This window comes from Nyctereutes procyonoides, unplaced genomic scaffold (assembly GCF_905146905.1).
Source record: "Nyctereutes procyonoides isolate TBG_1078 unplaced genomic scaffold, NYPRO_anot_genome, whole genome shotgun sequence".
In the NCBI taxonomy this organism is placed as follows: Eukaryota; Metazoa; Chordata; class Mammalia; order Carnivora; family Canidae; genus Nyctereutes; species Nyctereutes procyonoides.
The window spans coordinates 723367-748795 of NW_026575048.1; the positions used below are offsets into that span (position 1 = coordinate 723367).

The 25429-nt window shown below is 63.7% G+C and overlaps 1 protein-coding gene across 2 annotated transcripts in view; it reads right to left on the minus strand.

Moving 5' to 3' along the window:
- PXDN (peroxidasin) overlaps positions 1-25429 on the minus strand; it is a 71799-nt gene that overhangs the window by 15755 nt on the left and 30615 nt on the right. The window contains exons 2-16 of one of the 2 annotated variants that reach the window (XM_055327160.1): positions 23742-23813; positions 22867-22938; positions 19270-19341; positions 15748-15819; positions 15347-15418; positions 14369-14538; positions 13334-13451; positions 11387-11556; positions 9163-9435; positions 7923-8039; positions 6839-6997; positions 5843-5955; positions 4791-4947; positions 1474-1582; positions 806-963 (exon numbers count right to left, since the gene is read on the minus strand). In XM_055327160.1, coding sequence (XP_055183135.1) covers positions 806-963; positions 1474-1582; positions 4791-4947; positions 5843-5955; positions 6839-6997; positions 7923-8039; positions 9163-9435; positions 11387-11556; positions 13334-13451; positions 14369-14538; positions 15347-15418; positions 15748-15819; positions 19270-19341; positions 22867-22938; positions 23742-23813 — 1904 coding nt within the window. The remainder of the gene's footprint in view (positions 1-805; positions 964-1473; positions 1583-4790; positions 4948-5842; positions 5956-6838; positions 6998-7922; positions 8040-9162; positions 9436-11386; positions 11557-13333; positions 13452-14368; positions 14539-15346; positions 15419-15747; positions 15820-19269; positions 19342-22866; positions 22939-23741; positions 23814-25429) is intronic. The other variant, XM_055327159.1, reaches the window with a different exon arrangement.

Genomic DNA, 25429 nt, shown 5'->3' on the forward strand with positions numbered 1-25429 from the left:
CTGCCACACCGGGCCCCCCGGGACACCCACGGACACCTGCCACACCGGGCCCCCCGGGACACCCACGGACACCTGCCACACCGGGCCCCCTGGGACACCCATGGACACCTGCCACACCGGGCCCCCCCATGGACACCTGCCACACCGGCCCCCCCAGGACACCCCACAGACACCTGCACACCAGGCCCCCTGGGATACCCCATGGACACCTGCCACACCGGCACCCCTTGGACACCCATGGACCCCCACAGACACTTGCCACATCGGCCCCCCCGGGACACCCCACGGACACTTGTCATGCCAGGCTCCCCAGGACACCCCACGGTCACCTGCCGCCCCGGTCCCCCCGGGACACCCCACGAGCACCTGCCATTGCACATTTGTATCCAGGAACGCTCAATTCTTAAGGACGTTTCCACCCTGACGGGCAAGATGGGCCCACTGACGGCAAGTCAGGAGACCCCGGAGCTCGGCGCACACGCTCACGAGAGCTTTAAACGCCGCTCGCTGCCGAAGGAGAAGGGAGGCTCCAACAGGGTGGAAACCCCGGCCGCTAGCACCTCTGCTGGCAGCGGGTCCACGGGGCACCAGGGCGGCCCGACGCCCCTGTCCGGGGTTCCCGTACCACAGCCGAGTGGCCAGGTCCCAGGGGCCAGGTCCCAGATCCCAGGGGCTCGACCCTGCCCGGGAGGTGGTGGCTGCGGGACCCAGCACGGCCCACACCTGGGCAGGCGTGTCCTCACTCAGCGGGGCACGCGGGAGCGGCCGGCGCTTGGGGGTGGGGGTGGGGGTGGGGGGGACTGACTTGTTCCGTTCAGGTCGACCATGAGGCCGTGCTGCACGTGCTCCTGAATCAGCTGCAGCGTCCGCTCAAATATCTCTCCCGCGCGCGCCTGCTCCACGGTGTAGGGGTCTCTCGGGTAGCGGAACAAGGCCAGCAGGTCGTTGGGGGTTCGGGGGCGGCTGCCAGGGGGTCAGGAGCACACGGGGAAGACAGAAGAAACGTTTGAGGACAGAAATCAGTCACATCCAAAAACATAATTATTGCCACTAAGTATTTCTGTAGCTACTTTTCTAGAGACGTGATGTTGCGTACCTTACTCATCCCAAGTGGAAGGCATCAAACACAACAAAACCAAAGACACTAAAAACAAACAATTAAGTCAATAGAGAAAACACAGGTCATCTGTTCCAGTTACGATGCAGAATAAGACGCTTAGGAGCTGCCAACGAGGACTACGCTACGGCCCGAGGGCCTGCTCTCGGGGCGAGACCTCCTAGGACGTGTGCTCTGTGGCTCCTACTCAGAAAGGACGCGGCTCTCGGATCTGACCCCCACGACACCTGATGCCGACGCCGACTACGTCGATGCTCAAACTACAAGGTTTTCCCTCAGACGCAACAGGTCCCGGCTCTGCGCCCCCCAGGGGCCGAGCGAGCGGAGGTGTGCGCGCGCCTCCGCCCCCGCCGTACCTGTCAAACAGGTGTGTGCGGGTCGAGTTGATGGCTCTGTCCACGGTCGCAATCGCTTCCACGATCGAGGTGGCCACGAACGGGTCGCCGTTTCGACTGACGTCGGGAACTGGAAAACAGGAAGCCGATCGTTACAGGAAACCGCCCCCGCGTGCCTCCCGCGGCAGCGTCTGCACGCGCCGTCGTTTACACGGGAGGCTCGCGGTCCCCGCGTCCTGCTCGCACAGCGAAGCTGCAGTCACCCCAGGGGCCGGTTCCCAGCAGGACGCACATCACAGACCTTAGTCCTGACATCACGCGATGCCCCTAAGACGACGGGAAAGGGGACACGGAAGGGGACAGGGCAGTTGTCCCTGCAGAGCGGGGCTGCAGGTGCTCTGGGCAGCGCGGCCGGCGGCCTGCGCCCCTCGAGCTCCTTCCCACCAAAGGCCAAAGCCTCCCCGACACGGATCCCCGTCACCACCCCCACACACGCGGGAGCACGTGTGCACACGGCTTAGCCTGGGACCCTCTGAAGCTGTGCCAGATCTTCTTCTTTTATAAGATTTTAATTTATTTATTTGAGAGAGAGCACGAGTGGGAGGAGAGGGTAGAAGCAGGCCCCCCGCTGAGCAGGGAGCCCCACGCGGGACTCGATCCGAGGACCCCGAGAGCGTGACCTGAGCTGACGGCAGGCGCCCCACCACTGCGCCCCCGGGTGCCCCCGTTCCTCACTTCCTACTCCCGTCTTTCCTGTCCCTGAATACCACAGCTTCCGAACAAAATACCCCCACCCGACCAATCGGCCGCGGCCGGTGCCCACGGCACCAGGGACGCACTCGGCCAGCGGCTGCACGGCCTTCCCTCGGCTCGCCGCCTTCCCACGGAATTTGACGCCGCTGGAAGGACCTAGAGCAATGCTTCTCGCTTGGCCTGGGGATACGCTTCCTCCCCCCGATACACTTCCTACCCCCGGGATACACTTCCTCGCCCTCCACCGGGATACACTTCTTCCGGACTGGGATACACTGCCTCCTACCTGGGGGACACTTTCTCCCGCGTGGGATATCCTTCCTCCGTGTGGGAAATCCCTCCTCCCACCTGGGATACATATACTTCCTCCGCCTGGGGTGTCCCTCCTGCCGACTCCTCACACCTCCGAGCCGTCCTTTGCAGGGTCAGGCTCGTTCTCTGTCCTCGTCTGACCCACAGGTCCCCAGACCTGACTGGTCCCCGCTCTGGCGTCCCGACGCCCACTCTTCCTTGGTCCGCTCGGGGGTGTGGCCACTTCCTCGTCCCGCCAGAGCGGCCGGGGCCCAGCTGCCAGCCGCCTACCTGCCCTAGGCTGCCCCTGGGCGATCCCGTCGGTGCCATGGTCACCCGCCAGCCCTGACCTGTGGACACAGAAGTCGACGCCCCTTCCCTGCCGGGTCTGCCCTGCTCTGTCGGCCAGGTTGGCGGCCACGGCGGCGGCCCGTGGATCTGCGGCCAGTCACTGGGCTCACTGCCTCCTCGCACCTGTCCCTACGGCTGGCCGGTGCCACCGCTGAGCAAAGCAGACCGCCCACGGACTTCCCACGTACGTGGAATAAGAACCAAAGGAAGGCGTGGCCAGCAAGGCCCCAGACTGGCCGCCCTCCCCCGGGGCCTCCACGGGCCTCCTGGTTTTCGGCGCGTCCAACCTCAGGCTCCGCACTGGCCGCTGCACGTGGCTCTGCTTCTCAGAATTTGCTGAAGTGGGTGGTCCCCTCCGGCGGCCTCCCCGCACCCCCACGCTCCCGGCTGGAACCTACTGGTGGCTCTGCTGCTCCTCGTCCCTGTGCCACCAGCGTCTCCACGCTGAGCCGGAAGGGGCTGCCTAACGCGACCTTGGGCGCACCCCGACACTGGGTGCACCCCGACCCTGGGCGCCCTGCACAGAGCCCGGTGCAGCCGCCCCCGTGTGCTCTGCAAACCCGACCCTCTCACGCTGCCGGTGAGCCGCTCCAGCGTCTGAACCATTCACCCGCCCACGCACCACGTGGCCCAACAGCATTTCCTCAGCAGAAACCCCCACTCGGTATGTCTCCAGTGGAGCCAAATTTACTAAGGTGTGAACCTAATATTTTTATGCCAAGTGGTAGACAAACGAATCAGATGATTTTACACATTTTTGTGACGGATATTTCATTATTACAAACAACTTGGATTTGTTTTTCTCTAAATGATGATCACAAAGATAATTTGAAAATATATACCTACCTACCTATCTTTACAAAAAAATACAGGAAATTCACCCAAATGTCAATGGTGGTTATTTCTTGGAAGCAGGATCATGGGTAGGAGATTGTTTTTAAATCTCATATGTAAGTAATTTGTATCAAAGTAACATTTTTTTGGTATCAAAAATTGTAACTGAAAAAACTAAAATCACAGAACTCATCAATCTAATTTTACATCCATTTCACACACCATATATAATGAGAAAATGATATTTTTCCCTTAAACCCCCCCCTAAACCAGGCTCCCAGCTATTCCTCTGTGGTTCCCATTTGGTGAGCACCCACGGGCTTCAGGCACCGGGAGGTGCTGGGTGCACAAGCCCACCAGACCCCATCCCACCTGCAGGCGCTCAAGAGTGGGAAAGGCAGCCGCACGGCCCAAGTGAAGGATGTGGACACTCAGGCCGGGCCGCCCAGGTTGGCACGGGGAAGCTGGACGGGATGGGATGGGTGTGAGATGCGAGTCTGGGTCAAACCTGAGACTGCGGGCTTCACCCCGGGGCCACGGCCCACAAGGAGGTATTTGTGACACATCACAGGACCTGCAGTTTGAGGAAGGTGGTGGCCGTGTGTGGACGGAACGGGGGAACGGGGCTGGCAAGGGGCAGACGCAGCGGCTGGATCCGGTCCAGGGCAGGGGACGGCCCCCGATGGAGGACACTGGTCCTGGGAAGACGCGTGGCCCCGTCCAGAACGAGAGCGAGCACGGCAAAGCGGCACCGGCTCTTAAAGCAACGGCCGCGTCGGCTCGGCACGCCCGCCAGACGGTGACTCGACCACACGCTGTCCCATCTGAATGGGTCTGGGTGACGGCCTTGCCAACCCCCAAATCCCCGACCAAGGAGGGCCCACGGGGCCTGCAGTCTCAGGGCGGCAGCGAGAGGGGGCGGCTGCCCGAGGGCGTGATGCCGGCCAGGCAGCAACCCTCTCGGGGCCCTGGCGCCCCCCCTGCCCCCTGCAACCAGGGACGCGCCACCTTCTGAGAATCCGACGGCGGGTCTGGACGTGCCCTGGGCCACGTGCTCCCCTGCTGCCTGAGCCCACGCTGCGAGCGTCCCCGCCGGCCCGCGAACTCACCGCTCACGCTGAGCACCATGCTGACAGACGCCTGGCCGATAGTGTTCCGCGCCACGCACTCGTAGCGGCCTGCGTCCGCGGTCCCGACGTCGTGGATCGTCAGGAACCCCTCGGGGCTAATGTGAAATTTCCCACTTTCCGTCACCTGAACCCCATCCTGGAGCGAAGCAGAACAGAAAGGATGCCAGGAATTAGGCGGGAAGCAGGAGCTGTTCTACTTGGGGGCAGAGGGACCACCGTGAGCACCGCACAGGTGTGTGGGGCCCAGACGCTCCGCTCGGATCTGTGCAAAACTGCGGAGAAGGGGAGATTCCCTCCAGTTTACTGAAACTCGCCTTCAACTCTTGCAAAAGATCCAAAAAGATGAAGACAGAGAGCAAGGCCCTTGGATTCTGCAGGACCAGGGTTGGGGGCCCAGAAAAGGAAACCCCCCAGGGGACCCGCATGACGGCGGGGAAGGCATAGAGCGTGGGCACCGGGTGATGCAGCGGGGCCCTGGCCAAGGTCTCCCGGGACACAGGTCACCCGAGCCACAGGGGCGGACGGCAGGCGACGTGCCCGGCCGAGGACGGGTGGGAGCACAGCCGCGGGGCCAGCGGGGTGGCCACGCGGGGTCCCAGCAGAGGGCAGCTGAGGGCTGGCGGGCGGGGGGTAAGCGGCCCCCAGGATGCAGGCCTCCGGGGAGGGCCCCCTGCCGTGGGCCCCCTGCCCTCCACGGACACACACCCCGTTGACACCCTCAATCCTAATGGCCAAAAGCTGCAACGCAATTTAGTCTTGGGCTTCACAGGAGCAACGCGGAGAACTACGGGAACCACCGAAAACCTTCTCTATTGACGATGGGGCCATGGATCTAACCGGAGGGTTTGCTTTGCTTTTGTCACTGAGAGGAACGTGAGAAGGACAGCGTTCGGTCCGTTTCCTTCCCGTTTTGCTACTAAGGGTCGCACAGCATCGGGGCTACAGTGCGTGGTTTTCTCCGCGGGGACCCTGCGTGGGAGTGGCGAGCTGGGGGCTGCTCCCACCCCGCGCCCCGGCCTGCGCCCCGGTACCTTGTTCCAGGTGATGGCGGGCTCGGGCTCGCCCTGGGAGCTGCAGGGCAGCTGCACATTGCTGCCCACGTCCACCGTCATGTCGCTGGGAATGCTGGCAAACACCGGCGTGACTGCAAGGCAAGGAGGGCCAGCTGACCGGGGAGGACCTGGACCCTCGTCACCCGAGCCGCAAAGCTTCAGAAGGGCACGGCCCATCGTCCTCAGCCAGGGCAGGCCCAGGGCACTCCTGGCCGGCACAAGGTCCCCCCCCGCCCCGCTTCCAGCTGTGTCAACACGGAGAAAGGGGGCGGAGGGGACGGGCCCTGGGGAGAGGCTGGCGTGAGGCCGGGAGATGCACACTTAGGAGAAAAGCTGGTCTCACCTGGGGATCGAGGGGCCTGGCCTTTCAGGGACCCCCCACATTCCCACACAACAGGCACCCCCAGCCCTGCCCAGCAAGGAGCAAGAAGGGCGGGCCGAGCACCCAGAGCCAGTGCAGCAGCCTAGGGAACAGGACACCCAGCCAGGCCCCAGCCGTCGGGGGAGGGCCCTCCCCAAGCACCGGGAGAGGCCCCGCGAGCCTCAGCTCTCCCTGCCTCAGGTGCCCCGTGTGGAGATGACCGTCGGGGGCTCCCAGAAATGACACAGGGAAGATGGGGGTGAAGGCTCATAGGACAGCCGGGCAAGATGGGATCTCTGGGACATGGTCAGGGTCTGTCCACGGGCCAGCGGCCGCCAGACCCGGCGCCTGGCACCGAGCGTCCCAGAGAGGACCGCAGAGCCATCCCGCCTGACGGGGCATCGGTCGGCCCCGGGGAACACGGACGAGTCGGCCTTGTCAGAGCTCAGCACGAGCGTGGTCACGGGCTGAGGTGGGGGGATTCCACGCAGGACGCGCACCCGGGGCCCAGGTGCCAGGGACAGGTGTTCAGAGGAGAGCGGCGCTGGTCACGGGCAGGGAGGTGGCGCCGGCGGCAGGGGGCCTGCCCTTCCCCGCAGCCCGGAAGCACGTACCCCTGGGCTGCACGGTCAGGTGGGCCACGGCCCTCTGGGAGCCGATGATGTTGACGGCCTGGCACTCGTACTGGCCCTGGTCGTGCAGCGCGACGCCCGAGATCCTGAGCGTTCCCGACGAGAGGACGAGGTGCCTCCTGTCCACGGACAGCTGGCTCCCTGAAAGGCACGGGGCACCGGTGCGATGGGGCGCGGGCGGCACCCGGGAAAGCCGGTGGAGCAGAACGATCTTGGAGCGAGCAGAGCGACAGGAATGACCGGCGCCAACCGAGCCACATTCCAGCACAAGCGGTGTGCGGCCGGCTCGGGGACAGGGCACCCCCGCCTCCGACGAACTCCCCAGAAGCAGGGAGCAGATGAGACGTGGGGAGGGGTACAGGGGGCTCGGGGGCGTCGGCCCAAGGACGGCCCGCTGGGGAGGGGTCGGGGGCCACAGGTTCCTAACACCCGCGACACCCGGGGAAGGTGCAGGCACCTGCCCCTGGACGAGTCCCTCCTGTCTGGGCACAGGGTGGTGGGACCTCAGGTGCTTACTCCTCCGACATGAAGGCAGGGAGCTGCCCCCCGTGGCATGGCTGGGCTTCGCGGCAGGTCCTCGAGGTCAACCCCGGACTGAGCCCTGAGGCCACCTCCTCCCCCCCCCCCCGCCACCTCCCAGCCAGGCCACTGGTGCCCGGGGCACGTCTGCGTCGTGATCAAGTCACTGGCCAGCAGTCTAGCCGCTGGAGTGGGGGGGGGCAAGGAATCAGGGGGATCGGCCGTCTAACCTCGGATGGAGAGACGGCATCACAGCCCCAGAGAACGAAGCGACAGCGAGCTTCTAGAAACCCATGCTTTGACGGTTTCTGGAAAGTTCTACACTACCTGCTATTAGATTTCATCAAGATGCTCCTTAAGTGATTCGAGGTATGACAGGGACTCCGGAGCAGAGCGCAGCAGAAGGCGGGACAGTGCGCGTGTGCAGCGCGGTAGCCGTGGGCCCACACCCGGGTCCCCCGGGCCGGGGCAGGGGAAGGGCAGACGGACCTGCCTCCCGCGTGTGCAGTGAGTGCAGTGAGTCCCCCGGGCGCCGGCCAGCGCTCACCTCCTTTGGTCCAGGCGATGACCGGCTGCGGGTAGCCCTTGGCCTCACACTGGAAATCCACCGTCTGACCCTCGATGACCGCTCTGTCCTCAGGGGTCACGGTGAACTGGGGGAGAGCTTTGCAAGGAAACACAGAAACATCTCAGAGACGGTTTGGGGTAGAAATGCTGTAAGGTAGCGTCCCTGTCTGTGCTCCCTGTAGAGGCCAGGGCACCAAGATGGGCCACCAGCCACGCTGCAGGGGGAGGGTCTGCGAGCAGGGGGACAAGATAGGGAAGGGCATGAAAACATCAAGAGCATCAAGAGCATCATCCTGTCTGCTAACCAGGCAGCTGCGGGCCACCCGGCACAAGGGCGCAGGGGGCACAGAGCGTGCAGAGGGTGCAGAGGGCGCAGGGGGCACAGAGCGTGCAGAGGGTGTAGAGGGCACAGAGGGTGCAGAGGGCATAGAGGGTACAGAGGGTGCAGGGGGCACAGAGGTTGTAGAGCGTGCAGAGGGCATAGAAGGCGCAGAGGGCACAGATGGTGCAGAGGGTGCGGGGGGCACAGAGGCTGTAGAGCATGCAGAGGGCAAAGAGGGTGCAGAGGGTGCGGGGGACGCAGAAGTAGAGCGTGCAGAGGGCACAGTGGGCACAGTGGGCACCCCAGCTGCCCGAGGCGGGGAGGGGAACCCAAGGCAGGTGGCTAAGAGTCACAAAGCACAGCTGCAGGGGACCGGAGGGGCCCGTTAACTGCGGGCTGACGCCACACGGCCCAGGTGCACACCGAGTCCACCCGAACAGATGTACTGACGGGGTGACAGGAGTGCGTGTCACGTGTGCAGAGAAAGGCCGCAGGGGGGACTCCGGGCAGAGTGCTCGCGAGGCGGCGTCCCTGCAGGCAGACCGGGCCTGCAGAGGCACAAGGACGGAAGCGCCGGTTTCCCTGCGTTTTGCCCTATGTTGTCGTGGGGCCTCCACGCAAACGCCCCACTTGGCAATTTCTAAACTACTAAACCCACTAACGGGGCGGTTGGGACGTTGGGGGATTCACGGCTGAGGCCTCACAGCGACAGGCTCTCAGCGTCCTGCACCCACAGCCAGGGTGCTCACGCCAGGCCCCGAGACGCACGCAAGTCCTTCCACTCAGAAGAGACCCCCCCAACCGCAGAGGAGATGTCAGCCGTGGGAAGGGCGCAGGGAAACGAAGCCGCGGGGCGGGGCGGGGCGGGGATGGCGCGCGGAGGGGCGCCCTGACCCACCCTGCACGATGATCAGAGCCGTGGCGTGGATGCTCTCCACGCTGTTGGAGGCGAAGCACGTGTACTCGCCGCTGTCGTCCTGCAGGACGTTCTGTATGAAAAGGCCGCCCGAGGGGGTGATGCTCACGCGAGGGTCCTCGGGCAGGGGCGTGCGGTCCCCTTTGGTCCAGGTGATCCGCGGCGGAGGGTGGCCCGTGGCGCTGCACTCCAGGGTGACACTCTCCCCGACCAGCACCTCCGTGTTCTGTGGCTGGATTACAAAAGCGGGTCGAGCTGTCACAACGAAACACAAGTTCTGGGTTAATTTCCTCCAGGTTAGCAGCCGCGTTTTGCTTGGGTTTCTCCATCTTCTTTCCATCTATCGCCCTTCAAAGGAGTAAAGCAAAGACAATTTAATCAGCACGCGCTCTCCGCCGTCTTTCTCGTTTAAAAAAGCAACGCGCGGGCAGCGAGGACGCGCGTGCCTGGGTCCGGACGGTCAGCGCCCGAGAGGCGGCCCGGCCACGTCCTCTTGCGGCGTGGACTGACCCCCGGAGGCGGCCCCGCCTTCTTTATCCTAAGGACCTCGGTCAGTGCAGCCAAACCTCACCAGAGGTCCTTACTTGCAGAAGTCACCGTGTTTAAACCGTACTTAGAACCTAGGAAAACGACCCATCTGCCCCACGGAAACAAAAATGCAAATTTAAGCTGCGCTATCTGAATCCAGAAGAGAAATCCACGCCCGGAGCAGCGTGTTTTGTGAGGGATTCTGTGCACAACAGAACTCACGGGCCGGTGGCACCAAGTGCACAGCTATGGGCCGCCCGCGGCACACGGGCACGCACCCCCGGGCCCGACGGCACTCCCAGGACTGTACGAGCCCGGGGAGCAACGTACGGACCCACATAGGGTGGGGTTTTGCTTTTTTTTTTTTTTTGGCATTCCTGTGATGTTTTCATTCAGGCCAGAACACGCTTCTCCCCGATTCCAGAATCCAAAAATGCTCCAAAAATAAAACCCTTTCTCATAACTTATTTGTAAACCTGGGCGTATCCGGCACCGGGGAGTTTACGGTGTGTGCGTATGTCACGTCCTGCCAGCGTCCACGCGGTTCGCGGCGGGCGCCCACCGCAGGGTGGAACCCGGGACCCCGCACGGCACGGGCCAGCGGAACAGGTTCCGCACCCGGGGACCCCACTGGAATTCCCCAAGTTTCCGATTTCCAAACGGTATCAGGCCCGAGAGGTCCGGAGGAAGGGACATGGACCTATGATAGCAAAGGACATGGGGACAGCCTCAGGTGTTCCCGCTAAAGAGCCGGGACCACCGGATGGGTGACGTGTCCAGCTCTGGAAGGGGAAGAGCGAGAGAAGCCGACACGAGGAGCGGTCAGGCAGGCAGGCGCCGGGGATGCAGGAGGAAGCCGGCGGGTGGGGACAGAAGCAGGAAGACACACTTGCGCGTCGGTCACGTGGGTCAACGTTCGCGCTCCATCCCCACGTGCCTAAGGAGCGGCAGGTGACGGAAACGCAGAAACGACCCTAACGTCAGCGATTCCGGAGCAGCGCAGGCTGCAGATGAGGCCACCGCGCGGACGCGAGCCCCAGAGTCAAACGCACGGGGCGGCCACGTGCTCCCGCCGCCGCCACGCGCCAAGCACTTCAGGGGCACACGCAGAGGCGAGGCCGGCCGGCACGACCGTCACACGCAGGCCGGGTGGGCCGGCCCCGAGCCGCCCCCGGTGACACAGCGAAAGCCGCAGGGAGGGAGACCCAAGCCCTCAGGCTTGCTGGGCCCCGCGTGGCGCTAAGGAAGCGGCGCCGGCGGAGGGGCAGACGCGCCGGGAGAGGGCGATTCGGGAGCGGGAAGGACGCTGCGGCCCCAAGTCGGTGTCTCACCCGCGGAAGCAGCCGACCTCGGCCTGCTGTGCAGACACGGGGGACTTGGGCTCCGGAAACCTAAGAACGCGTGCCAGGTGCCCGGGCACTTCCCCTGCCCGGTGGACGGTAACTATTGCAAAGCTCGGAGGGGGCTGGATCGACTTGCGAATAAGTCTAAGGCGACCGCTCGCGGCAGCGAACACAAACGGGCCCCTTCTAAGGAAACGTCAGTCTGAGGGCGGGCCGAGGGCGCGTGGCGGCCTGGCACACGTGCGTCCCCCCGGCGTCCCTCCCGCGTCCCTACCCGGCCGGGCGCGGGGGACGGCGGTTCTGGAGGACCCTCGCGCGCCGTCCTCTGCACGTACCTGGAGACCCAAAGTACCTGAGGGTGACTTCCTGTGTTTTCACCTGCCCGGCCACGTTCTTGGCCATGCACTGGTAGATGCCCTGGTCGGTCTCCTGCGTGTTTTGGATCATCAAGGTCCCGTCGTCCAGCAAGTTGAGGCGGGAATCCGTCTTCATGCTCAGCTCGTTACTACAAAGGCACAAGTCAGGCGGCTCGGGGTCGTAAGGCACGAGGACACGCCTGACCCCGCGGGAGGGCACCCACACCCACACCCGGCCTTGCCAGGAACCTGTCCTGCCTCCAGGCTCCGGCCGGCTCAGCCTCTCTAGCAAGGGTGCTGACCCGCTGCGTCTCTAATTCGTCCGTTTATTACTCACATGTGCAAAATCTGTGAGATTTTTAAGTTTTAAAGCAGTTCTCTTCCCAAAGGGGATAAAGGAACATAGTGGGGAAGATTCAAAGGAGACGTTTTCCTTGGTTTCTGGCAAGTTCATTCGAGATAATGAGGCGGGCCCAGAGGGGAGGCAGATCTAGAGGGGAGTCTGACCTGCAGGGGAGGCCGACCCAGCAGGTTAACCTGACTCTCAGGTGAGGCTGACCCAGCAGGTGAGGCCGACCCAGCAGGTGAAGCTGATTCTCAGGGAAGGCCGACCCAGCAGGTGAGGCTGACTCTCAGGTGAGGCCGACCCAGCAGGTTAACCTGACTCTCAGGAGAGGCTGACCCAACAGGTAAGGCCGACCCAGCAGGTGAGGCTGACTCTCAGGTGAGGCCGACCCAGCAGGTGAGGCTGACTCTCAGGTGAGGCCAACCCAGCCGACCCAGCAGGTTAACCTGACTCTCAGGTGAGGCTGACCCTCAGGGGAGGCCGACCCAGCAGGTGAGGCTGACCCTCAGGGGAGGCCAACCAGGAGGTAGCTGACAGGGGGAGGGAGAGCTGGCACCAGACCTGAGGCCCGGGGTTCCGGGCTTCCACTGCGCCACGTTTGGCCGTGACGTTTTAATTCCCGGTATTAACGTGTTTATTTATGAAAGCAAACGCGAAGGACTCAGCCGAATCTAAGCTTTTCTGCCTTTTAAATACACGCTTATTCCTCCCGTGTTAACGCTGGGTATTAAATCTGGATGACCCCAGAGTCACCCGGAACACGTTATCCGAAGGCTGGGACAGCTTGTGTCACGACCCCACAGCGCCAAGCCGGGTCATGGGGACAAACCGAGGCAGGAACGCGTCTTCCCTCCTGCCCGGACGGCGCCGGATGCCAAGCACCCTGCTGGGCGAACGCTGCTGCCCGTGCTGGGAGGGACGGGGGCTCGGGGGGCGTCTGGGCTCCTGGCTCCTGTCCTCCTTGCCATTGTCGTGACCAAACTCGGCCCTGAGCTCAGAGGGGAGGCCCGAGACCGCAGAGCGGCAGGTGCCCGTGCTGTCCCCGTGAGAACGTGCACAGGAGCGGGGCTGGCATGCTCTGTTTGCCCGACGGGCGTCCCTGGACGCTGTTCCCCAGGGAGGACCCTCCTCACCCAGAGGCCGCTCCCAGCGTCCCAGCGGCAAGCCCCAGTGACCAGCCCCGCCTGGTTCCCACAACAGATGCAGGCGGGCGAGGAGCCCAGACTCCCTCCCAGTCCTCACCCCCAGCGGGGGGGCAGCGCACACCCCTTAGGGTCCAGAAGATGCAGAACGTGCTCTCCCTTGGACCTCCCCCTCCACAGCAGAGAAAGAACTGTGGAGGGGGTTCACGGGTGTGTGGGGGGTCTGAAGGGGTCCGAGGGGTCTGCAGGTGGGAGGGCCACAGGTGTTGGGGGGTCCGCAAGTGTTGGAGGGGGGTCCGCAGGTGTCAGGAGAGTCACAGGTGTCGAGGGGTCACAGGCGTCCGGGGTCCGCAGGTGTCGGGGGTGCGTGCACGGTGGAGCCAGCGGGCACCCGGGTGGACGGCGAGCATCCATGGCAGCCCCCCCGTGCCCACTTACTTGTTTCGCAGCCAGATGATCTCGGGCTTGGGGTTGCCTTCCGCTCTGCACGTGAAGAACACGGTGTTCCCCGAGGTGACGTCCGCGTCCTGGGGCTCTGACGTGATGCGAGGCCTTTCTGCGCGGAGGAGGAAACGCAGACCTGAGTCTTAAACCGACCCGGCAACGCGCAGGGGCACCCAAACCAAACCCCTCCCGTTCGAGAGAACATCCCAAGCAGACATAAACCCCACCCCAACGTTCCCACGAGGACGCACGGGCTTCTCCGCGGACACAGACCTCCGCCGCTGGGAGCCTGGGTGGCGACAAGCACCCGGCCAGGCCCCGCCGTCCGCCCACCCTCAAGAGGGCGAGGCCCTGTGCACAGGGCACCCACACCCTTAGTCGTCTCCACGGAGCCGAAGAGCGGAAAACAATGCTTTCGGCGACGGCCACCCCGAGGGCCGCAACCTGTCCGTGCAGGGCAGGCCAGGGCAGCAGAGCCACCCGTGCTGGGTCCTCGGGGGGCGCGTCCCCTCCCACGGCCCCGCGGCCACACCACGTGCCTCCTCCAGTCGGCCTTCTGGTGCCCGCGACTCCATCTCTAACGCTAACAACGGACGCTTTAGAGAAACTCGGCTGGCGGCCCCCACAGTGCTGCCACCAGGACGCCGCGCGGGACCCTGGGCGCGGTCAGCAAGCGTCTGTCCGGCCGTCGGACTCGGCCCCTTTGCTGCGAGCGATTCCCCGCGTTCCCCGTGGGCACCGGGCCCCACCAACCCCACCCTGCGCCACCAGAGCCCTGCCCAGCGGTGGCCACAGGCACGGGGGCCTGGACGGGCGGGAGGAGCACTGTGTCGTCCACTTGTCTAATTTTGCGGGGAAACCTGGCGACAGAGGCCCAGGAACCCGAGAGCTGCTCGACGAGGAGCGTCCTCGTCCGGTCCCCCCAAGGCAGGGTCTGGGGCCAGCGACCCCGAGGACAGGAAGGGCCGCGTACGTGCCGCGCCCTGCGGTGGCCACACTGGTCCAGGGGACGCGGCGGCGCTCACTCACCACAGTCCAGCTCTTCGGGGGTGATGGTGGCCACCGAGCGCCCCTGGATGCGGCGCGGATATTCACAGGTGGCCGCTGCCTGCGCATTCCCCGACTTGGCGTAGGTTTTGAGCAGATCCGCCAGCCACAGGATCTCACAGTCGCAGTGAAGCGCGTTGGAGTCCAGTCGCCTGACGGACGGAAGACGGTGAGGCGCGGCCACCGGCAGGTGGGACCCCGCACGCCCGCCGCGCAGGACAGAAGGCCGCGTCCGGGCGGGAGGGCGCCGTGAGTCCGCAGGCGGCGGTGGAGGGGGCCGGGCGACCCCACCCGCCGCCGCAGCCCGGCCTCTCCGGCCCGTCTCCGCGGCCCCCGCGCTGCGCCCCCTTCACGGGAGCGCTCCCCCGAGCGACCTTCCCACCGCACAGCTTAGTCTGGCCGCTGACGGCGTTACCCGAAGGCCCCCGAGCGGCGACGGGAGCCGCTGACTTCACCCGAGTTTGCCTGGGACCTGGGCTTCCCAGCCCCACTCTCCCGTCCCTGGCACACGGGACGATCGCCAGCCCGGGCCGCGGAGCAGCGGGTACCTGCCGCCACCCGCCCTGACGGCCTCTACCCCATAGAACAAAGTCCTCGCGATGAGAGAAGCAACATGTGCGGAGGCCTCGGGAAATCCGAGCCCGGTTTGCTTAACGTCTCGCTGCGTGAACGCTGAACACCGGGGACAGCAGAGTCCTCCCTGCATGTCACTCCCAGCCCAGAGAGACGCGACGCGGGATTAGAAATTAATTGGAAGAACTTAGACTTTGGGAAAAGTCCCGGTCGCCTCTAACAGGGTCGACGCGGGTCAGCGGGGCTCCCGGCGTGTGCGCGGACGGCTCGGAGCCCCTGCCCGCCCCCCCCCACCCCGGGGAGTGACCCGCACCCGCAGCCCGGCCGGGGACCCGGGGACCCGGGGACCCGCGGCGGCGATCGGGGCTGCGCCGAGCACACACTCACAGTCTTTTCATGGATTCCAAGTGGTCGAATGTTCCCGGAACCAAATGTGTGATGCGGTTGTTATGTAAGAATCTGCCGAAAGAGACGATACGACAAACCGAGTTTATAAACCGCGTCGCGCGTGCGTAGAAGAGCCCATCCACAGTCAGATAAACCAGCCGTTAGCAGGCAGCTCGGCGGCTGCACGGGTTGATCTCAGTGACTCTGAGACCGTCACTCAGGAAAGGACTTGGGCTTCTTTTCTATTTTATCCCTATTCCCGAAGCGGCAGCGGTCAGCCCCGCCTGTGGACCGCGACACACGGAGCGGAGACCGCGCACCGCGCGACGTCGGGCGTCTGGACTGACAGCGGCCTCCTCTCGCCCGCACAACCTGGGAGGGCGGCGGGAAACCCAACTTACAGCCTCTCCAGCTTCGGCAAGTGTTGGAACGACTCTGGGTCGAGAGTTTCTATCTGATTAAAGTGCAGGTACCTAGACGAGCGTACAGGGAAAAAGAGAGAGAAGAGAGAACCAGGTTTTAAACACTTTTCACTCTGCGCAGGTCTAGATGTTTTGCTCAAAAAAATGCTTCCTAAGTCATTCCAAATGCGTTCGTCCGGAACTCTCTAGATGCCCTACATTCGGGGGAAACCAGTGAAATCACCAAACACCAAGATTAAAAATACAACGGGCGAGTGGTGGACGGGGCGTCGCGACGCTGACCCAGTCTCTGCACGCCCTGCACCCCCGGCTCGCCCTGCATGCCCTGCTCGCCCTTCACACCCTGCTCGCCCTGCATGCCCTGCTCGCCCTGCACCCCCGGCTCACCCTGCATGCCCTGCTCGCCCTTCACGCCCTGCTCGCCCTGCACGCCCTGCATGCCCTGCTCGCCCTGCACCCCCGGCTCACCCTGCACGCCCTGCTCGCCCTTCACGCCCTGCTCGCCCTGCACGCCCTGCATGCCCTGCTCGCCCTGCACCCCCGGCTCACCCTGCACGCCCTGCTCGCCCTTCACGCCCTGCTCGCCCTGCACGCCCTGCATGCCCTGCTCGCCCTGCACCCCCGGCTCACCCTGCATGCCCTGCTCGCCCTTCACGCCCTGCTCGCCCTGCACGCCCTGCACCCCCGGCTCGCCCTGCATGCCCTGCTCGCCCTTCACACCCTGCTCGCCCTGCACGCCCTGCACGCCCTGCTCGCCCTGCACCCCCGGCTCACCCTGCACGCCCTGCTCGCCCTTCACGCCCTGCACGCCCTGCACCCCCGGCTCGCCCTGCACCCCCGGCTCACCCTGCATGCCCTGCTCGCCCTTCACGCCCTGCTCGCCCTGCACGCCCTGCACCCCCGGCTCGCCCTGCAAGCCCTGCTCGCCCTTCACGCCCTGCACGCCCTGCATGCCCGGCTCGCCCTGCACGCCCAGGCCTCGCCACATGTCCCTGCCTCCATGTGGTGCCTGGGAGGGGCCAAGTCCACGCAACCCTCCTGACGGCACGGACATGAGAACGTGAACCCCCGTTCTAATCTTCCGACCTGTCCGTGACCTCAGGGGAGGCTGGACTCCCACTGGGACCTGAGGCTGTGCAGACAGTTAAACAGCGAGGACCACGAGTCTCCTCAAATGTGTGCCCGTTCCATGGAACGTCCCGCGTCTACTCTTCTTCTGCTGCCTCCTTGCTTTTCCACAATTTGCACATTTTTTTGGCACAACTAATTTCTTCTCATTTTCCTGAATACTACTGCTCCTCTCACTTTGAAAAAATAGGCGTTTTTTCCCCCTAAAGCAAAACGCCAGCTGCGGGCTTGGCCACATGTGGCGGCCGGGTGCTCTGCAGCGGGCCCCCCACCCACGGAGAGGAGACGCCGCTGCTCCCTGGGAGGTGCCCCCGGGCCCTGCGGGGCCACAAGGACAGGGCACCCACAGATCCCGGGGTCCTCAGACCCAGACGCCGGAAGGTGGTCTCAAGACTCAGCCCGAGTCCCTTGGAGACCTTCCCTGACGGTGGCAGCACCGTGACCAAGGTCACCACATTCCATTGTCCTTCCCTGCCCCCTGCTCCCCTCCCATCCCCTGGCCCAGCTCCCCAGGAGGGTGCCACGGTGACCCCGAGTCAGGGAGGTCGCACAGCTCAGGTCAGAGCCCCCCACAGTCAGGCCCCCCAACTGTCCCCTCCCCTCCCCTCCCCTCCCCTCCCCTCCCCTCTGGGGCGGGAAGCCTGCAAGCAGAGCAACCGGGGAACAGCGGGAATGTCCAATGGGGAGCTGCACGGAGGTGGCTGGGGAGACCCTGTTAGTGGGCAGGTGAGCCTGGGGAGGCGCCCAGGGAGGAGGGAGGGCGGCCGAGACCTGCCTGTCCTCATCCTCATCTGCTGCCCGGACTCAGGTGGAGCCCGCCGCCAGGCCCAGAGACCTCGCAGCCCCTGGCCGCCTGGGTGCCCCGTGCCCTCCCAGGCCCCAAGGAGGCCCCGGGCCCCAACTCCAATCCGCATCCGACGCTGGTGTCACGCGTGCTCCTTGCGGCCTGCCTCTGGACAGGGAGGAGGGGCCCCCGGGCAGCGGGAGCCCCGCAGGGGCCGCCCCCACCACAGCACGGTGCACACCCCCAGAAACAGCCTCATCTCCGCGCACGGCGCCCTCCCTGCAGGCAGGGGCCGGTCCTGTCTCCGTGTCCCGTTGGACCCTTGCAACATCCACGGAAGGGGAGCCACGTCTCGTGCAGGGACCCCCTAACTAAGCACCCAACCCGGGGTTCCAAAAACGTCCTGACCAGATCCGCCGTCCCTGGGGCGGTCGCTCAGAAGCAGCGCTTCTCCAGACTCTGCCTCCTTCTTCCTTAAAAATGAGTTGACTCTCCCCCCGTTGGGGGGGCACCACCTGCTTCTAGGGTTTTCGGCACGTGCAAATGGGACCTGGCTTCCCAGGAGTCGGCGATGGCGACCTCACGGCCCCCGCCCCCGGAGGAGCGCGTCCGATGCGGGCACTCGGTCCCCACGAGCTCTCGTCTGCCTGGATGTCTTCCAGACACTTCCCTGGGTTCCTGCACGCCCTGCGCTCTGCGCCTCCTCCTCTCTGGGGCGAAGATCACACGAACCCGACACACCGCTCGCTGCGCCCCACACACCACGAGGTGGGCAGCGCGGGTCACACCCGAGTAAACACGCTCTCCATGCAGGAGCCTCGGGTGAGCCCCTGCAGCGCCCGGTTTCGGGGTGAGCCCCCGCCCCCAGCTCTGCCGCCGGGTGTCCGGAGAGGCCCCCGCACCCGCCCGCGGGGAGACACGCAGACCTACGGACAGCTGCCGCCCAAGGCCACGGGGCCGCGTCACAGCCACAAGCCCTGCCGGACCCGTGACGACAGCCCAGCGGCCGCCCTGACTCCCCAGAACCACTTCAGCTCAGTGGGAAGTAACGGGCCCAACCGAGCAGGACAAACCCCTTCTACCGGGAATCCTACTTAAAAAGGAACACGCGGGCTGCGCGGCAACACTGGACCCCGCAGGCGGCCAGAGACACAGCACCCGACGCGCTAACCAGGAACCCGTGGGAGAAAGTGCCTTTTTTTTACTCCAGAATAAGGACATAAAGGCAGACAGTCAACTGGAACGGGTGCAGAGTCACGGACAGGAAACGGCCCCGCTGGGCCCGCGCTGGCCCGGGGAGCCCGCCCCGAGGCCCCTCCGCACCCAGAGACTGTCCCTGCTGCCAGCGGGCGCAGCGCGGCGGCCGGGGCCCCTCGGTCTCGCTGCCGCTGCCCCGAGTGAGGACCCGGGGCCGCCGCCCACCGCGGGTGGAGGGCTCGGTCGGACCGGCTCCCCCCGGCATGCACGCGTGCCTACGTCCCCGTTAGTACAGACATGCATCGTGCAAACAGCACACTTAGTGCACCTTCCCTGCGGGAGGCAAAGGGCAGGTGACATCCCAGACAGTGAACACACAGAGGGACACTTACAGTTGTTCTAGAGAGGCAAGTCCCTTAAATGCTTGCCTGTCAATTGCCTGGATCTCATTCTTGTACAGATAGCTGAAACAAGAAACGGAGGCGAATTAGCACACGCGCGACAGGCCGGGACTTCACACGGACAGAGGAATCACGCGGACACGTGCAGAGACTTTAAATTAAGGGCTGTGTGAGGGGACGAGCACCACGTCCGGGCGGCAGTGCGGTGCCCCAGGCGGAGGCCCCCCGCCCGCCCCCGAAGGAAGAAGTCTCCAAACTGGAGGTCGCCCGACCACCGCCGCGTCCTCCCAAACCCCGCAGGTTCTTGGAGTGCGGCTCGTGACCTGTGACCCCGCACCTGCTTCAAAGCTGGAAGGGGACGGAACCGCTTCCCCCACACGCGTGTGTGACGGGCCCGGGTCACAGGGTCCTGATCCGGGTGCTTTAAGGTGCCCGGAACCCAGGTGGGGAGCCGACGACACGAAGCCTAGCGTGTCCTGAACAGCTCACCCACCGGGTCCCAGTCTTAGGAAACACAAGCAACGTCAGAGGGATCACGCACGTGGCCTGCTGCCCGCTTCATCCCGTCTGCAAAAGCTAAAGGTTTTTACGTTTTTCATTGGTTGGAAATTCCAAAAGAAGACGGGTGGTGCGTGACCCAGGACAGTCATCTGACACCTGACGTTCAGAGTCCAGAGCCGACCGGGACTCGGCCCGGTGTGGCTCATCCGGGGCCACGTGGTGCGGTCCAGCCGCCGAGGCCTCCCCAGTGGTCGCAAGGCCCCCAGACGCCCTGCCTGGTCCTGTGCAGTGTGTCGGCTCCCGGGAGAGGCCCTGCCAACCCCACGGCTCCGGGGACATGACCCGGGTGGGTACCGTCCTCAGAAGCAACACGCCTCTGTGGCAGCAGGTGTCCTGGGCCCCACAAACGTGGTGACGTCGAGGGGACGTGTGTACACACAGAGACGTGCGCCCTTGGCGCTTCTCCCCTAACGATGGATCCAACCCCCAGCGTCCCACCGCGTGTCTGCAGGCGCTTCCCCGCGCCCCGACCCCAGCTGGGCGTCTGCCCGAGGAGCCGATCGCCTGCTCCATCGACAGGGCCCTCGCCCCTGGGGCCTGTGCCCTGCGTGACTCTAGCTCAGAATTCGGTGCAGGCTTGTTGCACAGGACCGGCCACGTGGCCTCTAACCGCTGCCATCCCGCGAGGCGGCTGCCACTTCTCGGTCGGCACAAACCTGCCGCGTGACCCCCCAGGCCCCAGGCCGCCACGGAGGCTGTGCCCGCTGGGGGGTTGGAGCCGGGCCACCCGCTAGCTCGTGGCCTTGGGTACAGTGCCGACCGCTCTCCTGTGTAAAGTGGAGGGAGCGGTGGTTCCAGGTCACGGGAATGAGTGAGGACGCAGGGAGGGGACGGAAGGAGGCCCTGGGGGGAGCCGGAGGGCCAGCACCCGAGGGCCAACACCTCCTGGCCCACACGGCACACGCAGCGGGAGCGCGCGAGACCACCGAGGCCCGTGTGGACGCAGTGCGCTGCCGGGACGGGGAGCACCCTCGGCCCCAGACCACCCCGCAGCGTCCACCCTGTCCCCGACTCACGCCTTCCCACACGTCGCTGGGGCCCCAGCGCACACCCAGCACCCCGCTCCCGAAGGCGCTGACTGAGCACAAAGGCAGAAACCACCCATCTCAGAAGAGCCCTCAAACCGCGCAGCGTCCAGGTGCTGTGGGGGGCACCCTCCGGCCAAGGACGGGGTCAGATGGGGAAGGGGGACCCCTTCTCGCCCTGCCCCTGCGGCCGCATCTCACTACGGCCTCTGCCCTGTCCTGCTGACCCCTGCCCGCCCTCCCCAGGGCCCGGGTGCCTTCCTCCAGGGGCTGGGCACCCCGAGGCGGGGGCAGGTGCCTGCACGGGGAGGTCCCGGGAGACGAGGCTTACAAAGCATCACTTTAAAAAAGTCCTTTTGGGTGAGAAACAAGGCATCCCAAACTATTTCACACTAAATCTGTTTGCAGATTAAAGAATACGTTGCTCTTGATTCATCCAAACCAAAGGCAAAATATAAAATAAAAAGATAAAAGTGATACACACGCACACACAGAGCGGATGCTGGCTGTGAGCTCACTGGGCCTGCTTTCTCAGAAAGCAAAACGTTTCTTCTGGAACTTGTACCGCACTTGAAATTCAAAAACAAAACACCATAAATCGGTAAAACCTCAAGAATAAATAGAAGAAGGCCTTTCCTCATTTTTAACATGAGCAACAAAGCTTAATAACGCTCACAGGTGGGTGCCCGGGTGGCCCAGCGGGTTGAGCATCAGCCCTCAGCTCGGGTCATGGTCCCGGGGTCCTGGGATCGAGCCCCACATCGGGCTCCCTGCTCAGCGGGGACCCTGCTTCTCCTCCTCCCCGCCCCCCACTCACGTTCTCTTCCTCTCAAAGAAATAAAATGCTCAAAACAAAATCTTCATACATTATTCCATTCTAAAAATTAACAAAATATACCAAACACGGTGGAAAAATACGTACACCGGACACTTTGGGTGATTTTCACTGAGGAATGCGTATTTCTATAAACACAGGTAAAGTCATCGCTAGTTAGGAACCAATGACGTCATCTAAAAACCAAACGGGTTTCAAAATATACACTAACAATGTGGCTTTATTTTCAAAAAAATCAACACGAAAAAAAATAAGAATTTAAAAATTTAAAAAAATAAAAAAAAAATCAAAGATCAACGTGATTTACAGATGTTCACGTTCACTTATGACATAGTTTCCAAAAAAAATGCCACTGCTCTAAATCCCTCATTAAAATGATTCTCTCTGAAAGCTCATCGAAGTCTTAAAAGTAAGAATAAGTCGCTGAAAGCACAGGACACGGATTTTATCTACAATCAGGAATATTGGAATGTGAGTCTTAATGGCTTCCAGTCTTTTTTTTTTTTTAAAGATTTTATTTATTTATTCATGAGAGACACGGAGAGAGAGGCAGAGACACAGGCGGAGGGAGAAGCAGGCTCCATGCGGGGAACCTGACGCGGGACTCGATCCCAGGACCCCGGGGTCAGCACCTACAGAGCTATCAAGCCAGCACTCGCCCGCGAGGTCATCTCCTAACCTACCAACCTGACGTTTCAAAAGCTCAAAAATAAGTGAACTAAAATCAGTTTTAAAAAGCAAACTACGACGTTACTACCTAAAGACAGAGGTGTGAGGTCACCCGGAGGAAGATGGGGAAACGAGCAGAGACGAGTGACCCCCCCACACCAGAGCCGCAGCGGCAGAGGCCTCCGTCTCAGGGCTCACGCGCCGGCCGCGCACAGGGCGAGGGGCCACGCGTCCCCGAGAAGCGGCTGTGGTCTGACCCTCCACCTGCCCCGCTGACGCGGAGACGCGTGCTAACCGGGACGCAGGGAAGCGCTTCACACCGGTAGGGACCCACTTCAAAAATCCCAGCCGCAAATTCACCGGCCTTTTGGAGATAAGCCCTAACGGGTGGAAGCACGTATATTAATTTGTAAACTGCATGAGATTCAGGCCCAGGATGCAACAGTCGGTGTACAGACGACACAAGCTCTCGGGGTCAGGAAGCGACGGGTCACTTACAGATATTTCAAGTTCTCCAGGTCTTCGAACGAGCCGCTCGGTATGCTCTTGATCTGGTTATTGTTGAGAAGCCTACGGGACAAAGTCCGAGTTAGGAGGACGACACCCGCGCGTCTGGCCCGCGTCCTGCGAACACGTTCCCACCGCCCGGAAAAGCCGCCGAACGACTGGGGCACGGAGCCGGGCACCAGCGCCGGCCGGGCCCTGTGTTCCCGACGGGGTGTTGGGCGCTCACCCTCCGATGACGCGTTTCCTCGGGGCACGGGGCCCCGGGCCGCCCACGGTCCCCCTCCCTCCCTACGCAGCGAGTATCTGTCTGTCCTGCTGTCTGTCCCGGTCCACCTCGGCTGACCGCGAGGTCGGCGTGCACCTGCAGGGTGGTCCCGCCGGGGTCCGACCGCCCCCTGGGCCCCAGGGCAGCGAGGGCACACCAGCCTCCGGCCCGGCTCAGCTGCAGAACTGCTGGACGCCGGTCAGGCCCGTCACCTTGCGCTGCCCATGCAGGGGCACAGGTGGGCAGCGCCCCAAGCCCCCATGGGCCTGGGTAGCCGGAGACGCGCCGGAGCAGGTGAACGGGCAGGGGCTGAGTCCCCCACAGGGAGAGGAGGGCAGCGCGTGGTCTGGGTCACACGCGCTCCTGAGGGACCCAGGGGTCCACGGGTGTGAGACGAGGACGGGACGGCAGCCGGGCACCGACCCACGGGCCTGGCATCTCCGTGTGCGTGCTCTATTCTCGGGTCCCCCCGTCCACGCTCCCCACGCCCGCCCGACTGCGGATCATCGGGCCGCGCAGCACTGAGGTCTACCCACAGCGAAAGCCGTGGGGACGTCTATACCCGTGTCCTACTCGGGCCCAGCAGAACGTCTGGACTTACAACGTATTCAAGTTTCTCAGCTTCCTGAACGCCCCGGGCTGGATCTCTCGGATTCTGTTAAAGCGAAGATCCCTGAAAAAAAAAAAAAAAAAAAAAAAGAAATGAGTTAATACAGAGAAATACGCCATCGTGACTGGGGCCGCGTCACCTCGCGGAGTTTCGACACGGTGACAGGACGGGAGAGGAGCTGACCGTCGCAGCGCATGCCTGGGCCCATGATCTCACGGGGGCGGAGTAAGCGCGTGGCGATCTGAACGGCAGGGCCCCGACCTACGGCCTCACGCAGCTCGGCTGCGACCACGCTTCTGGGGGGATCAAAACCTACGGCAGCAGGCACCGGCCAAGGTCGCCAAGACGTCCCCAGACACTCAGGCCCACCCGCACACGCACCGGGGCACCGGGGCCGTGGGGGGGGGCGTCAACGTGTCAGCACCCACCCCAACACCTCCCCGAGCTGGATTTCGGGGGTTTATCCGTGAACCGCCCACCACGTTTCCTCGGTGAGTTTAGACCCAACATCTTAAAACCGCGAAGCTCACTGTGACCCGGGAAGGTCCATCCGTCCAGCGTGTGGATGGAGACTCGGGACTTGCACACGCGTGTTTTAAGCAGAGTTACACGTGCGCCGGGAGAACAGTTACTGACGCTTCGGAGGCAGAGGGACGACCCGAGCAGCCCAGGGCAGACCAGGGCGCGAGACCGCCCACGGCGGGTGGGGCCTCGGGCAAGCCCGGGGCAGCTGGCGGGGCCGCCCGGAGCCACGAGCTCGGCGGCAGAGGGCGGCCAGAGGGGCCCACTTTTACCCTCTGAATTACGATCCATCAGTTATGTGAAACTAAACGTGACCTTAATTTAAACATATAAATTTAACGTCTGTGAACATCACCGCAAAGTACGTAAGAGGCCACTTCCTTTATCAAAGTCTTGGACTAATTAAGATCCCTTGTTCTCAGGCCCAAGCCCCAGGACAGTGAGGCAGGATTATCGGGATCGACTGGGGGCCCCCACCCACAGGAAGTCCGGCTCCGGCACCCCAGCTGGGGTTTGGACAGAGTCCCTAACGGAGACTTTAAGGGAGCTCCGTGGGGGGGGGGGGCATTCGCGGGCGCCCCGGGGCGGCCCCAACCCGGGTCCTGGAGCGACATCCGGTCCAAATCGGGGATGACGCTCCTCTTGTGACACGCACTGGCATTTCCTAACGTTCGTGAACTTTTCAGGAATTTGATTACATCGAGCCGATGCAAGACTCATCGTAGATTTACAGAACCGGTTCGAGTTGACTGGGCGGCAAAAGGCTCCTCAGAAAGCACGTGGCTGAGATGAACCGTGTTGGCTCCGGAGTGAGCCCGGTGGGGCATCTGCTTCCTGGCGCTGGGTGGGGTTCTCGGGAAGGGGAGGTCTTGGGCGTCGGTCCCCACCTGCCCTGGGCGGCTAACCTGCCCTCACCCGTGTGCTCTCGCTGGTCCCCGAGAGCCACCACCAGGTCCCCCCGGGGCAACGTGGCTCCCCGCACTGACATGTGGCTTTTAAATACAGCAGAAGTTAACCTCCATCCCTAGGAGAACGCTGCAGGTGGTTCCGCCGGGGAGACGCTGAAGCCAGGGCCCCAAGGGGAGAGCGGCGCCTCCGGAGCCCGCGACCCGACCGTGTGAAAGTGCAGACTGGCCAGCTGAGCTTCAGTGTAAACA